This window comes from Lingula anatina, chromosome 10, assembly GCF_051362555.1.
Source record: "Lingula anatina isolate TDL-2025a chromosome 10, LinAna3.0, whole genome shotgun sequence".
Classification (NCBI taxonomy): Eukaryota; Metazoa; Brachiopoda; class Lingulata; order Lingulida; family Lingulidae; genus Lingula; species Lingula anatina.
Window position 1 is genome coordinate 8,778,970 of NC_141776.1, and position 16,344 is coordinate 8,795,313.

At 33.8% G+C, this 16,344-nt stretch overlaps 1 protein-coding gene and 1 long non-coding RNA gene across 4 annotated transcripts; one reads left to right on the forward strand and one right to left on the reverse strand.

The window, feature by feature from the left end:
• Positions 1 to 217: 217 nt before the first annotated feature.
• On the forward strand, positions 218 to 3,645 carry LOC147759521 (uncharacterized). The gene is made up of 3 exons (XR_015331430.1): positions 218 to 232; positions 366 to 748; positions 3,006 to 3,645. It is a non-coding gene; the product is annotated as an uncharacterized LOC147759521 (long non-coding RNA).
• Positions 3,646 to 3,733: 88 nt separating this feature from the next.
• LOC112042489 (uncharacterized) lies at positions 3,734 to 10,598 on the reverse strand. Of its 3 annotated transcripts, none has more exons than XM_086997664.1 (11): positions 7,759 to 10,598; positions 7,166 to 7,214; positions 6,401 to 6,603; positions 5,999 to 6,125; positions 5,762 to 5,815; positions 5,329 to 5,379; positions 5,094 to 5,156; positions 4,793 to 4,846; positions 4,550 to 4,597; positions 4,175 to 4,260; positions 3,734 to 3,846 (listed from the first exon to the last, which is right to left on the reverse strand). In XM_086997664.1, the coding sequence occupies exons 1-10, from the start codon at positions 7,792 to 7,794 to the stop codon at positions 4,178 to 4,180; spliced, it is 768 nt and encodes a 255-aa protein (XP_086853790.1). In that variant the 5' UTR covers positions 7,795 to 10,598; the 3' UTR covers positions 3,734 to 3,846; positions 4,175 to 4,177. The 3 variants fall into 3 exon arrangements, with proteins under 3 accessions (XP_086853790.1, XP_086853792.1, XP_086853791.1); XM_086997666.1 differs by having other exon boundaries at positions 7,501 to 10,597; XM_086997665.1 differs by having other exon boundaries at positions 7,439 to 10,597.
• Positions 10,599 to 16,344: the final 5,746 nt, after the last annotated feature.

Below are 16,344 nucleotides of genomic sequence, written 5' to 3' on the forward strand. Positions count from 1 at the left end.
TTTTCACTGATACACTTATGAATATTTTATCAGTACGCGCAATTTATTAGTTGAAGTTCAATCATAAATAACCATCATATCCCAAGTGTATATGACGTAATCTCTCCCAGGTCATAAAAGTGGTAAAATAGCGATGATTGCCGCCCAGCTGGTGAAGTAGGTCAATTGCCTGTATAATACTGCCATACGATTATCGATTTTTTCTGGTGTGGAACATTTTAGGGGGAAGACGGTGAGAGAACGTTATCAAGTTACCAAAAAATATTTGACATAAATGAAGTTACTGAAAGCAAAGTATATTGTGATATTTTATAAAGTTAAAAAAGAGTCCCAATTATTTAATTTCACAGTGTATAATTTTGCAGATATCGTGAGACATATGTATTTCATCTGCCTCTCCCTAAAATGGCGCTGACCGCGTTAACTCTTCAACTCCCGGGAAACGCAGAGAATCCAGCGTGTTGTGACAGCATGAGAACCGATATGTAGACATAGGAGCTGGGGTGGATAAAGAGAGAGTTAACCCCCCCTCTCACACACACCCATTTTCCAATCAGCAGGGAGAGTATGTGGTGGACTAACATTGTAAACTTTCCCTCAGCTCCAGGGCGTATATAAAGATGAAAAGCTATGTGCTTTCAACACTATCTCTACCCGGCAACCAAAGGCACTTCTTGAGAACAATAAGTGGGTCACTCGTAGTGGACAGTGGTCAACAAGTCAGGAAGATAGCACTAGGGACACTTAGGTAAACTGACCATTGGTGATGGGGTCATCAGTTGACTACAATACAGAGGTCACTGTTAGTGGGTTGTATTTGCATTTCATAGATTTTGTATCAGTAGTTTGTATATGGTATCATAATCAGTAATTTAATACCCGTGTATATAAAGCCCAGTGAAAACAGAGGGAAGAGATACAGGGGCGGATCCACAATTATTTAAAGGGGTAGGGTCCGTCTTTTAGGAATCACAGGCAGCGGATGCAAAGCCGACCCTCGACCCCCCCCCCCTCCTCATCCCTCATTGGCGTGGGGTTGGAACCCCACTGAAGGGTCTTGAAATTTTTTTGTATTTTAGAGGGCCAACGGTGCCATTTAGTATTGTTTGGAAATATGATTCAGCAAGTCGAAATTTTAATTTCAGAAAGGGACCATTGGTATGATTTTTTCCAGAAATCAAAGGGGGTCAGGACCCCACTGATACCCCCCCCCCCCCATATCCGCCACTGATTTTGGTTTAAGCAAGCCCCTAAGAAGAGGGAATCATTAAAAATGTTCAAATGTGTAAAAGCAATTGCAACAATGTAAATTTTGAAAAAAATACAGTATTTGGCAAATAATTTTGCAAAGAAGATACCACTTTGCTGAACGCAGTTTGCAGGTGGTAAGACAGGGGCAGTTCCAGGATTTGAAGAGGGGGGGGCAGTTATTTTTTTTCAAATTACAGGCCTTGGATTCGAAGCTGACCCTTGGCCCCCTTGCAGTAAGGTTCAGGACCTGCTGAAGGGCCCAAATATATTTTGGTGTTTTGGAGGGCAAAATCTGGCCATTTAGAATGGTTAAGAACTATAAATCAGCTAGTTTAAATTCCGATTTTGAGAGGGGGAAATTAGTGTTTTTTTTTTTTGTTTTTTTTTATGTAGAAACCGAAGGACCCCCCCAATCCCCCTCTAAGACCCCATTCCCATAGATTTTAGATCGATCTATCCCTGTGGGGAGTCTCACTAGATTACTGTCAGCTTTGCCGGCTTAAGCGTCTGTCCCGCCTACTAAAAGCTGTAAGGGGGTAATTAACTATGGTACGCGCTCGGCTGACTGCAATTTAGCGTGAACCCCCAGGGAGTTAGGTTGATCTAAATCTAAATCTCTGGATCGATCTAAATCTCTGGGAATGCACCCTAAATCTACCACTGGGTTAGCCTTTTTTTAACCACTAAACTTCCCATGTTTTGTCATTTTGATTTGGTCACGTATTTAATTATTTATTATTATTATTGTTAGTATTGTTATGCTAGAATTTAATTTGTTGACTACAGCTCAGCATTCCGTATGAGTAACTGATACAGAATGTTGACAGAGTTAGGTGGACTGTTGTGTTGTGTTGATTGATAACTTCTTAAAATATTGAAATGACACTCTTTGAACTGGGAGAGAAGAGGGATTGTAAAAATTCACCAGGTGTGATTAACAACAATTTCTAACATTTTTCAATCTGTAGTAGAATGCAGACAAATGGAACAAAATATAAATAATGGTTGTTTGCAAATTTATTACTTATGACATACAATTGAAATATTTAGTATAAAAGTTTAAGAATCAATTTTTGTCCAGTGACAGAGTTTAAGATGTACATTATTACCACGTTTTTTTTTTGTTTTTTTTTGCTGTGTTGTCTGCCCTAGAATCATTATGCAAAAAGTTATAAATACAGTTTGATGACATTTGTAAAAATTGAGGGGACCAGGTAAAAAGTTAACAAAAAAAAAAAAAAAAAAAAAAGGATTTTGGTAGTGATCCATTTCTTAATATGTAGTTCATTTATAAAATAAATCTGTTTATCAGCTCATTTAGCAAAAAGGGACTTAGGGATTTTGTGTGTGTGAAACAGAGGAAGAAAAACAGAGCCAGGGAGAGAGAGAAAAAGAGAAAAACAGCCAGAGAGAGAGAGAGAGAGAGAGAGAGAGAGAGAGAGAGAGAGAAAGAAACAGAGAGACTCAGAGAGAGACTCAGAGTGAAAGAGCAAAAGAGAAAGAGAGAGTGTGTGTGTGTGTGTGTGTTTGTGAAACGAAACGATTTCATTTTACCCCCTAATTTGTATGGAAAAGACTGCTGGTACTCTTGGAATAATTGTTTTAGAAAGTGAAAAGGTTTGTGAATTTTGTCTTTAACGAAGTGTCATGAAACCTAGGAAATATTACTGATGTGAACATTTCCCTTTTTTAAGAAGACCAAAATCAGCTGGGATTTTAAAATTGTTTTTATTAATTTGTTTTATACTTTTCAGTTAGAACTCATTTACCTCTAAGGATCCGAAGTAATTGGAATATTTCAAGCTGCCCAAATGTCTGAAGACATTAAGACCCGTTTTAAATAAAGCAAGACAACTACAGGCCATGCTTGCAGCTCCTTATGAATACCACCATAATTACTGAAGACAGTGATTTCTTTTTGTATTTTTTAAGTATCATATATAAACTGACAATTGTTTCTCAGGAAAACTAGCCATGTCCAGACAAGGAAACATTTACTTGGTACTGCGCACCTTCTGTGACATTCCATTCCTTGATATAAGAATTTTGGATTAAGAAACTTGCATAATCAAAGAATTGGCATATCTATTTCATTTAAACGTGAAAATGCTGAAATGTAGAAGCAAAAATATAATATTCAGTAATTGAGCTGTTTTTGGGTAAGTACATATACCACTGTTCATGTATGTATCTATAGTTAAATGTTTTTTCATTGTAAAAAAAATAATATAAGAAATGTGATGAAACATTTTGAGATAATTTAGCTAACACTGGGATCAGGGAGTCAGAAATTTTGGTGCATTGTAATAAAGTAATTGATGTAGTACTCATTTATTGTGCATTGGAATAAAGTAATTGATGCAGTACTTTGTTTATTGCATTGGAATAAAGTAATTGATGTAGTACTTTATTTATTGTGCATTATACATTTTAATGCTAAATTAAACTTTTTAATTTAGAAAAGAAGGAAAAACAAAACTCATTTAATAACAGAAAATTAAATTTTTATTGTAAAACTAAGAGAATGATATATTGAAGTTTTTAAATTGACTGCCACAGAGGTAAAAATACTCTAGTAGTTCTGCACTGTCCTCCCTGAAAAATAAGAAGATAAAAACATTAAAATATAATTCAGGTAAAATTTATTAGTTATTAAAAGGCAGCAATCCAACAACCACCAGCTCTTGGCTGCTATTATATAATAACTGGCTTCAAATACAATTTTTACCAGTTGTTTGACATAGGTTGCCTCTTAAAAACCTCAACTTAGCTATGATGCCATCCAAAGAAGGAAACAAAATAACTTTCATATGACAGTAAAATAAATTTGTTCTTTTGAAAATGGTGTCAAATTTTCCCAATTTCTGAATGTTTGAAGTGATAATTTTTATTTAATAATAATAATAATAATAATAATAATAACCATTTATGTCCTTGACCTGCGCCTAAAGCAGGATGTAAAAAGATTAAATAATCTCCGCCACCGTGAAGGACGGCGATCTTTGGGTGCTGAAATATATGACAAAACATTGCTCCATAAAATGCTATAATATATTATAACCTTCAATATACAGTCTGTGCACCATCTTATTTCATAAATAAATCAACATTGAAACACATTTACCACTGTTAAGAATAATCAAATTTTGAATTTCAATTAATACTTGTCAAAAGTACAAATACTGTTTGCACAACAAGGAGTGTGTGTGTGTGTGTGTGTGTGCATGCAAGTGCATACACAATCACATTTTAACACTGTAATAAGTAGATACCTATTATATAGACCCTGCCGTCTTACCTCTCTCCTTCACGTCCTCTATCACAATTTTTGTGTCTTTGACATTAACTGAAGAAAAAAATGGAATACAAAATAATTCTGTCCATGAGCACAACAAGGATATCATACATAGACAAAGATACAATAATGACTAAGATCACCTAACAGTGAATTAACACAATGATTGTGTATGAGAGCCTGCTTCTGTGTGTGTGTGTGTGTGTAAACTTTTTGGGTGTGTTTAAATGGACCAAACTTTCTTACCTATTTTCTTGATATCCTCAGCAAGTGATACACTGTTTGCGACTTTAATGTCGGCTGAAGCAAAAAATATGGAATGGAAACCAAATGAAACAAAATCCATGTTCAAACAGAATTCGGGCACAAATACGGAATTACATTGGTGAAAACACATTCAAAGACATAATTCACTTAAAATAAATTTGGATCTTCTTAAGTATGCTAAAGACACGACTTTGGATAAGCAGCATGGTGTGCATGTACTGTGTGAGAGTGCATGTTAGTGCGTGTGGACGCATGTGCATTACTGAGTTTCTGGTCTCACCTATCTCCTCAATACTTTTAACAACTGTTAAAACTGTTGCATATTTCTTGTCTTTGGTATCAACTGAAAGAACAGAAGCAAATTTAAAGGAGTGCAAATCATGTTCAATCTTTACACAGTAAAAGCATGGATTTTTCTGAAAATAAAGAGTGTGTGTGTGTGTGCAAGTGTGCACATGTGTACATTTCATATGTGTATTTAAATAATAAATATTTTACTGAGATTCCTGTCTTACCTGTCTCTTCAGTGTTAGGAGCCTTTACTCTGTTATCATACTTGGTATCAACTGAAACAGAATAATTAAAATGAAAGGGAATACAATTTATATTGAATCTAAGCTTAACACGTTACGTTACGGCAGTAGTAATGTAATAATACAGGTAAGTAAGAAACAAGAGGGGATGTGTTAGTCAGTTATATTTTTTTATTAATCTGATTGCATTCTGAAGTTTCCATGGAGTTTGTGCACATTAGCTAGGTAGACAAAATTGACCAAATTCATTGTGAATGGTCCCTGGTAATCAACAGCTTCAAGGGTCAAGACTTGCACCCTGAGAGTTAAGGTGTTTGTAGTAAAAAACAATGATACTTTTACTTCAAGATTCCTTGCAAATAGTGAGAATGAACAAACACACCAAGTAAATTGCTAAAATCAACTGAATTATTACCTGCAATTTGCTTATCACTGGTGTGGACTTCAGGTTCATATGTGTAGTTAGACTCTGGAAGAAGATGCATACATTTTTTGTTATTCACAAATTATGATATAGACATTGAGAATGAAATAGTCTAAATTTAATTTGATAGAATTAAAGGGCCATTTCTTTCCATATCTTACATTTTATAGAATAATAATGTTAATTCGCCTTTCTTTCCATTAGTTAGATTTAATAGAATTACAAGACCTTTTATTTCCATGTCCAGTTCTCCCCATGTACAGGTCACTTCCATGCTGTCCTTGGTGGTCACCTGGAGGCACCTGTTCCTAAAGGGTTCAGGCTCCCATATCCAGCCAGACCCAGGGTGGTAAGGCTAAATAAATAAATAAATAAATAAATAAATAAATAAATAAATAAATAAATTGAAGATAAGTAGATGTCTGAAATGAAAAAGAAAATTCAAATGAAAAGATGCATATATTTAAAATTTGACTAATCAAATGCATTGTAATCTACAAGAAATGAATGAAGCTAAAAAAAAAAAACACTTAAATTTGTTGAACTTAGATTTTATTTTTCAATAAAAAGGAAAATTATTTTCATCTCAGTTCATTTGTCATTACAAATAAATTAATATATTATACTTACGTTTTGCGGTCTAACAAACTTCCACTCTATATTTGCAGCCTTGGGCAGAAGAACTTCCGCCCTTAGAACAGGGACACCCAACTCGGTGCACCTAGCAAGATTTACACCACGTTGGGTGTCCCATGTTCCAAGGGCAGTTTCTCTGCCCACTGCTTTGGCTTTTAAGATATTGTCCTTTAGGACTATTCGAACAGTGGCCATGGCTGTTCAAAATGAAACAGAAAATAGAAAGAAATCTTGTCAATATATCTTTTTGATGTTGTATTTGCAGACATTCAAATCACTCACTAAATATAAAAAAGGGATATATTGCATTCTTATTATGAATAAGTAAGTCAATTTCTTTTTCATTTATATAAGAACATTTAAAAAGTATGCAAGAGCAGTTTAGGACAATGTATTGATTTGGTAGAACATGTATTAGACTTGGTTCCCATACCTAGATCTATCTTATACAGGATCAATTCCATCTCCAAGAGGTTTCTCCCTAAATTGCAATCAACTTAAGCAGCTTAGATGTGTGTCAGAAGCTGCTAAGGGGATATTTATGATCATTTAGCACCTTCAGTAGGAGTGGCAGACATCTAAGACGCTTAAGATGAAAGCAATTTTGGGAGAAACCCCTTGGAGATGGATCGGCCCTGTCAGATCGATCTAGGTATGGGAACTCAGTCCATGACTCATACAGTGTACAGCCTGATTATATATATGAATAACTTCTCATGCATGCACGCACACATTCACACACACACACACACAACTTACGAGCACACTGCTCTTCTTTGTTATTTTCAATTTCCATATTAACTGACATCTGCAATAAATAAATCAAATCATACTTTAACATGTTCCAATAACAGATTTCAGTTGCATCTTTCTTTTGTTGTAGTGATACACTCCATTATATTGGGATTATCAGGAAAAAATTGACGTTGTGTAACAGGAAATTCTCCAAAATTTCATTTAGAATAAATTTATCATATAAAAAAACTTGGATACAAACTTTCATGGTCAATTTTGAACAAAAAATTAACTTACCAGCTACTGTGCAAAATTATATCTTTGCTTTGTTTACTAAAACAATAAACAGGAATAATTACTGTATAAAGAAATTTGATTGGACAGCTCCTGTATTGTTCCTTAACTTTAAACCAATAGGAATGGCGCTATTTTAACGGTCTCGACGTGACTCTCTCTGCTTTACAAATCACACTATATCACACACAACTAGAGCCTGGTTATCCTGTGTAAGAACTTAGATGCTTATGCCCCCATCCTTGCACGTTTTTTTTAGAAAGCAGGCGATTAACCTCTGACTGATATCGGTTGGGGTCTATGGTGTAAACCACAAGTCTCACCTCTTGCACAGCGCCATCTATACTCAATGTTAACATGGCGTCAGCGAAAGGTGATGATGAAAAACCGAAAATTTCATCCAACTTTCTGTACACTGGGTGTCATCTTCAGTCGGGGCTTTCCTAAATGGTAATTCTGCCATGATTGCTAAACGTCATCAGGATAAAACATTTGAAATGAAGGATACGTATGTGATATCAAGGAGTTATAACTCCTTGGTGATATCGACTGTGTCAGTTGTTCACTGTTCACATCACGATGCAATGTGCTTGTCACAATGTGACGATAGCATGATATATAGACTTGGCTGCAGATAATAAGTGCTTTTGGAAAACAGACGAGATTGAATGCCGTCATCCACTTTAACTTTTTCATCTGTAATGATGCAACATTTTGCGATGGCAGATGAGATGATTATAAATCAGAACACAACTGACGTTGTGTCTTCTTTTATAAATACAATTTCCTATTGTTCTTCTTGAGTCATCTGAAGAGTTCCAACGCAAAATGATCGCCGACGGGGTTCCTGTAAATACCCGGAACATAATCATCAACGACCTATATGCTCTTTTGAGCTCCCAGACTGAAGACAGCTATTCTATCATACTACAATGTTGCGAACAAAAATGGCCCCCAGTATTATGAAATATTTTGTCGATGATATTGGAATAAGAATAAGAACCAATCAGTAAGAAGAGTTTAAGTGGCTGCTTCGTGACATACAAGGGTGGAAAGAAGCCCCCACCGATTGTGCGGAACAGAACACTCCACTCGGGACACGGAATACTCTGACAGCAGCTATGGAAGGGAACAAACAGACAACGGCCACGGAATGGAACACTTTACTCACTTTAATCGATGGGACATCAGGGACATCAGCTGCAGCGGAGAAGTGTCAATCCCGGCTGATAGGAATATTATTAATGAAAATTTGAACATCAGAGACCGCGATATAATCACTGACCCATGTGGTTGGCTGAATGGAACGATAATCGATGCTTGTCATGATATAACATTAAGCACCAATTCCCTCTTCCAGAAGGACTCTAGTCATGTTCATTGGCAGTACAGTTAGATTTCAAGTGTCACAAAAATAGATTTATCCAAATAATAAACCGAACACCAGACCGCGGAACACATTGGCTCACAGTTTCAAACATAGGGGTGTGTCCCATATACGCTGAATATATGCGATTCTTCTTTCAGTGACATTCCAACCATGGAACAAATGTGCATTGCAACATTGATAGCACCATGGCATCGTCAAGAACTCTACAAATTAACATATTGCAGTAACCCAACAAAATAACAACTAGTAAACTACAATTGCGGTTTGTACGTCATAGCGAATAATGTTACATTGGTGAACGGCAAAGATCCAACAACCATGAAGTATGACCACAAAAAACTTAGTTCACATTTATTTATTTTTTTTTTTTTGTTAAAAAAGACGTCATCTATTGCTTTTTCCTATTACAAGCAGGCATAAAATTAAAAATCTTGTGAAAAAAACTCAGTCGTAGTCAATTTCTACTGTGAATGCCAGCTGCCAGATACACACACCCTGTATGTCATTTATGACGGTTGCAATAAAGAATATCATCCTCTATGTAAAGGCGCAACAGACACCGCCTTAAAACAAGATGACATGTATTGTACAAAGTGCACAAAAAGCAGACAACAATAATAATAGTAATAACTCAATATATTTATATTTGTCTTGTTTTTCTTTTAGCATCACATAAATAATATTCCCTTGTTCCACAAAGTATTTGATACACGTTCCACTTTTTACTGTATTCCGCATTTGAGTCTGTTCTGTTGTTCTGGTTTTCTGTCTTTTAGTTTCTGCCATCACTAACATGTATTAGCACTACCATCCCGAGTTTCAGTGACGACAGGAAATCACCAGTCTTCTGTATTACCAGCACTAGTATAGTAGTGTATGCCTCGGCTGTAACCAACAACAACACTTTATTTTGTAAGATAATTTTTTTTACACATTCATTCACATTTTTTTTGTTGTTGTTGAACGAAAGTAATAAATTGTCAATACTCTCAGACTCTGGAACTTTTTGTGGAAAATTCCTGACCACTGAGTTTTTTATCTCTTCCAGTCCATCATCTGACTTTAGTCTACTACACTGTACTAAGAGACAGGACTGTACTGCCACAATGTAATACAATGACTCCAGACTACACTGTACTAGGAGACACAGGACTATACTGACACAATGGAACACAATGACTCCAGACTACTACACTGTACTAGGAGACACAGAACTATACTGCCACAATGGAACACAATGACTCCAGACTACTACACTGTACTAAGAGACACAGGACTTTACTGCCACAATGGAACACAATGACTCATGACTACTACACTGTACTAGGAGACACAGGACTTTACTGCCAAAATGGAACACAATGACTCCAGACTACTACACTGTACTAGGAGGCACAGGACTATACTGCCACAATGGAATACAATGACTCCAGACTACTACACTGTACTAGGAAGCACAGGACTATACTGCCACAATGGAACACATTATTGACTCCAGATTAATTTTCAAAATGGTCAAGTAACAACATAATATTCATTTATTAAATGCTCTTCCGTAGATCACATTGTATTGTGGATCTTTTAATATTTCAGTGAAATTTTGAATCAGTAGTGCTGTAGTGTAAAGCTTAATTTGTACACATTTCTGAAGCATTAGACCAGATTTGACAAAATTATTAATGTATAACTATTTTAAGTCATGCAATTTGCCAGTCTTTTCAATGTAATTTTCAATTTTCTCAGTTATATTGTTCTTTTTAAGAGTAGCCTTACCATGAAAAAGGAGGCAGTGAAAGACAGCAGCAAGAGCAGCACTATGTCTAATCCATGTGTACAATACATGACAAGTGGCAAGATTTAGGACATGTCAAATATTGTGCTAACAACAACCCATTCCAGAAACCCATTGTGAGGAGTAATCTGCATCTGACATTGATAGTAAGGAGGAGTCTTGTATGGGTATATATTGTTTTCCAGATGACAGCTATAGGTAACTTGCAACCTGCTACACAAACAAACTCAAATCATCACATTTGCTGTTTTCTTTGATAGTAAATAATACATTGTAATATTGCAATATTTGTTTTGGTCAATTCTCACACTTCTGATAATCAATTTCCAATAAACTTGGCACTTAAAAAATCACAGTCAACTGATTAGCTAATCACAGATTTTTATTGTTGTTAAGCATCATTTGTGCAAATTTCAGAAGTATTTGACAAGATTTGACAAAATTATTAACGTTTAACTATTTTGAGCCAGGGAATTTGCAATGGTAGTTTTCCGTTTTTCGAAATATATTGCCCCAAAGAACAATTTTCATTTGACACTAACAACTGATCAGCTTATCACAGACTTTTATTGTTGTTAAGCATCATTTGTACAGATTGTAGAAACATTGAATGAGATTTGACAAAATTATTTATGTTTAACTATTTTAAGTCATGAAATTTGCCAACTTATTTTCAGTGTAATTTTGAGTTTTCTCTTATATATTGTCCAAAGAAAATACTTTTCGTTAGACACAGTCAACTGATCAGCTTATCACAGATTTTTATTGTTGTTAAGCATCATTGGTGCAAATTTCAGAAGTATTTGACAAGATTTGACAAAATTATTAACGTTTAACTATTTTGAGCCATAGAATTTGCAAGTGTTTTATGGTAGTTTTCCATTTTTCGAAATATATTGCCCCAAAGAACAATTTTCATTTGACACTAACAACTGATCAGCTTATCACAGACTTTTATTGTTGTTAAGCATCATTTGTACAGATTGTAGAAACATTGAATGACATTTGACAAAATTATTAACGTTTAACTATTTTAAGTCATGGAATTTGCCAACTTATTTTCAGTGTAATTTTTAGTTTTCTCTAAAATATTGTCCAAAGAAAATACTTTTCATTAGACACAGTCAACTGATTAGCTTATCACAGATTTTTATTGTTATTAAGCATCATTTGTGCAAATTTCAGAAACATTGGACAAGACTTGTCAAAATTATTAACATTTAACTATTTTAAGTCATGGAATTTTCCAGTTTTTATTTCAGTGTAATTTTCAGTTTTCTGATGTTTATTGTTCTTTCTTTCCAGAGTACCCTTACCATAAAAAAGCAGGCAGTGAAAGACAGCATCAAGAGAAGAACTATGTCTTATCCATGTGTACAATACATGGCATGTGGCAAGATTTAGGACATTGTCAAATATTGTGCTAACAACAACCCATTCCAGAAACCCATTGTAAGGAGTAATCTGCATCTGACATTGATGGTAAGGAGGAGTCTTGTATGAGAATATGTTGTTTTCCAGATGACAGCTATAGGTAACTTGCAACCTCCTACACAAACAAACTCAAATCATAACATTTGCTGTTTTCTTTGATAGTAAATAATACATTGCAATGTTGAAATATTTTTTTTGAATAATTCTCACTCTACTGATTATCAATATCCAATAAACAGAGCACTTAAAAAAAAACACTGACAACTGATCAGTTTATCACAGATTTTATTGTTGCCAAGCATCTTTTGATCAGATTATCACAAATTTTTATTGATATTAAGCATCATTTGTTAAAATATCCAAAATATTGGACAAGATTTGACAAAATTATTAACATTTAACTATTTTAAGGCATGAAATTTGCCAACTTATTTTCAGTGTAATATTGAGTTTTCTCTAATATGTCGTCCATAGAAAATACTTTTCGTTAGACACACAGTCAACTGATCAGATTTTCACAGATTTTTATTTGTTAAAATATCAGAAATATTGGACAAGATTTGACAAAATTATTAACATTTAACTATTTTGAGTAATAGGGTTTGCAAGTGTTTTCAGTTTAATTTTCATTTTTCTCAAATTTATAGTCCACTGAAAATACTTTTCGTTAGACACACAGTCAACTGATCAGATTATCACAAATTTTTATTGATGTTAAGCATCATTTGTTAAAATATCAGAAGTATTGGACAAGATTTTACAAAATTATTAACATTTAACTATTTTAAGTCATGGGGTTTGCCAGTTTTTTCAGTGTAATTTTCAGTTTTCTGAAGTTTATTATTCTTTCTTTCCAGAGTACCCTTACCATAAAAAAGCAGGCAGTGAAAGACAGCAGCAAGAGAAGAACTATGTCTTATCCATGTGTACAATACATGGCATGTGGCAAGATTTAGGACATTGTCAAATATTGTGCTAACAACAACCCATTCCAGAAACCCATTGTAAGGAGTAATCTGCATCTGACATTAAAGATAAGGAGTCTTGTATGGGTATATATTGTTTTCCAGATGACAGTTACAGGTAATTTGCAACCTCCTACACAAACAAACTCAAATCATCACATTTGCTTTTTTCTTTGATAGTAAATAATACATTGCAATATTCCAATATTTGATTTGGTCAATTCTCACACTTCTGATTATCAATTTCCAATAAACTTGGCACTTAAAATAACACAGTCAAATGATAAGCTTATCACAGATTTTTATTGTTGTTAAGCATCATTTGTACAGATTTTAGAAACATTGAATGAGATTTGACAAAATTATTTATGTTTAACTATTTTAAGTCATGAAATTTGTCAACTTATTTTCAGTGTAATTTTTAGTTTTCTCTTATATATTGTCCAAAGAAAATACTTTTCGTTAGACACAGTCAACTGATTAGCTTATCACAGATTTTTATTGTTATTAAGCATCATTTGTGCAAATTTCAGAAACATTGGACAAGACTTGTCAAAATTATTAACATTTAACTATTTTAAGTCATGGAATTTTCCAGTTTTTATATCAGTATAATTTTCAGTTTTTTGAAGTTTATTGTTCTTTCTGTCCAGAGTACCCTTACCATAAAAAAGCAGGCAGTGAAAGACAGCATCAAGAGAAGAACTATGTCTTATCCATGTGTACAATACATGGCATGTGGCAAGATTTAGGACATTGTCAAATATTGTGCTAACAACAACCTATTCCAGAAACCCATTGTAAGGAGTAATCTGCATCTGACATTAAAAATAAGGAGTCTTGTATGGGTATATATTGTTTTTCAGATAACAGCTGTAGGTAACTTGCAACCTCCTTCACAAACAAACTCAAATCATCAAATTTGCTGTTTTCTTTGATAGCAAATAATACATTGCAATATTGAAATATTTGTTTTGGTCAATTCTCACACTTCTGATTATCAATTTCCAATAAACTTGGCACTTAAAAAAACACAGTCAACTGATTAGCTGATCACAGATTTTTATTGTTGTTAAGCATCATTTGTACAGATTTTAGAAACATTGGATGAGATTTGACAAAATTATTAACGTTTAACTATTTTAAGTCATGAAATTTGCCAACTTCTTTTCAGTGTAATTTTGAGTTTTCTCAAATATTTTGTCCAAAGAAAATACTTTTCATTAGTCACACAGTCAATTGATCAGATTATCACAGATTTTTATTGATCTTAAGCATCATTTGTTAAAATATCAGAAATATTGGACAAGATTTGGCAAAATTATTAACATTTAACTATTTTAAGTCATGGGTTTTGCCAGTTTTTTCAATGTAATTTTCAGTTTTCTGAAGTTTATTGTTCTTTCTTTCCAGAGTACCCTTACCATGAAAAAGCAGGCAAAGAAAGACAGCAGCAAGAGCAGAACTAGGTCTTATTCATGTGTGCAATACATGACATGTGGCAAGATTTAGGACATTGTCATATATTGTGCTAACAACAATCCATTCCAGAAACCCATTGTAAGGAGTAATCTGCATCTGACATTGATAGTAAGGAGGAGTCTTGTATGGGTGTATATTGTTTTCCAGATGACAGTTATAGGTAACTTGCAACCTTCTACACAAACAAACTCAAATCATCACATTTGCTGTTTTCTTTGATAGCAAATAATACATTGCAATATTGAAATATTTGTTTTGGTCAATTCTCACACTTCTGATTATCAATTTCCAATAAACTTGGCACTTAAAAAAACACAGTCAACTGATTAGCTGATCACAGATTTTTATTTTTGTTAAGCATCTTTTGTGCAAATTTCAGAAGTATTTGACAAGATTTGACAAAATTATTAACGTTTAACTATTTTGAGCCATGGAATTTGCCAGTGTTTTTGTGGTAGTTTTCTGTTTTCCGAAATATATTGCCCCAAAGAACACTTTTTATTTGACATTGACAACTGATCAGCTTATCACAGACTTTTATTGTTGTTAAGCATCATTTGTACAGATTTTAGAAACATTGGATGAGATTTGACAAAATTATTTATGTTTAACTATTTTAAGTCATGAAATTTGCCAACTTATTTTCAGTGTAATTTTGAGTTTTCTCTTATTTATTGTCCAAAGAAAATACTTTTCGTTAGACTCAGTCAACTGATCAGCTTATCACAGATTTTTATTGTTGTTAAGCATCATTGGTGCAAATTTCAGAAGTATTGGACAAAATTTGACAAAATTATTAACGTTTAACTATTTTAAGTCATGGGGTTTGCCAGTTTTTTCAGTGTAATTTTAGTTTTCTGAAGTTTATTATTCTTTCTTTCTATAGTACCCTTACCATGAAAAAGGAGGCAGTGAAAGACAGCAGCAAGAGCAGCACTATGTCTTATCCATGTGTACAATACATGACAAGTGGCAAGATTTAGGACATTGTCAAATATTGTGCTAACAACAACCCATTCCAGAAACCCATTGTGAGGAGTAATCTGCATCTGACATTGATAGTAAGGAGGAGTCTTGTATGGGTATATATTGTTTTCCAGATGACAGCTATAGGTAACTTGGAACCTCCTACACAAACAAACTCAAATCATCACATTTGCTGTTTTCTTTGATAGTAAATAATACATTGTAATATTGCAATATTTGTTTTGGTCAATTCTCACACTTCTGATAATCAATTTCCAATAAACTTGGCACTTAAAAAATCACAGTCAACTGATTAGCTTATCACAGATTTTTATTGTTGTTAAGCATCATTTGTGCAAATTTCAGAAGTATTTGACAAGATTTGACAAAATTATTAACGTTTAACTATTTTGAGCCATGGAATTTGCCAGTGTTTTTATGGTAGTTTTCCGTTTTCCGAAATATATTGCCCCAAAGAACAATTTTCATTTGACACTAACAACTGATCAGCTTATCACAGACTTTTATTGATGTTAAGCATCATTTGTACAGATTGTAGAAACATTGAATGAGATTTGACAAAATTATTAACGTTTAACTATTTTAAGTCATGGAATTTGCCAACTTATTTTCAGTGTAATTTTTAGTTTTCTCTAAAATATTGTCCAAAGAAAATACTTTTCGTTAGACACAGTCAACTGATTAGCTTATCACAGATTTTTATTGTTATTAAGCATCATTTGTGCAAATTTCAGAAACATTGGACAAGACTTGTCAAAATTATTAACATTTAACTATTTTAAGTCATGGAATTTTCCAGTTTTTATTTCAGTGTAATTTTCAGTTTTCTGATGTTTATGTTCTTTCTTTCCAGAGTACC

What these genes read in the sequence shown, in the direction of transcription:
- LOC112042489 (XM_086997664.1), bottom strand. Translation starts at nt 7,794, where the DNA reads ATGTTAACATTGAGTATAGATGGCGCTGTGCAAGAG. An exon ending in TAAAAGTATTGAGGAGATAG is followed by an intron (nt 4,847 to 5,093) that starts GTGAGACCAGAA and finishes TTTTTGCTTCAG; the next exon opens with CCGACATTAAAGTCGCAAAC. An exon ending in AGAGGACGTGAAGGAGAGAG is followed by an intron (nt 4,261 to 4,549) that starts GTAAGACGGCAG and finishes CATATATTTCAG; the next exon opens with CACCCAAAGATCGCCGTCCT.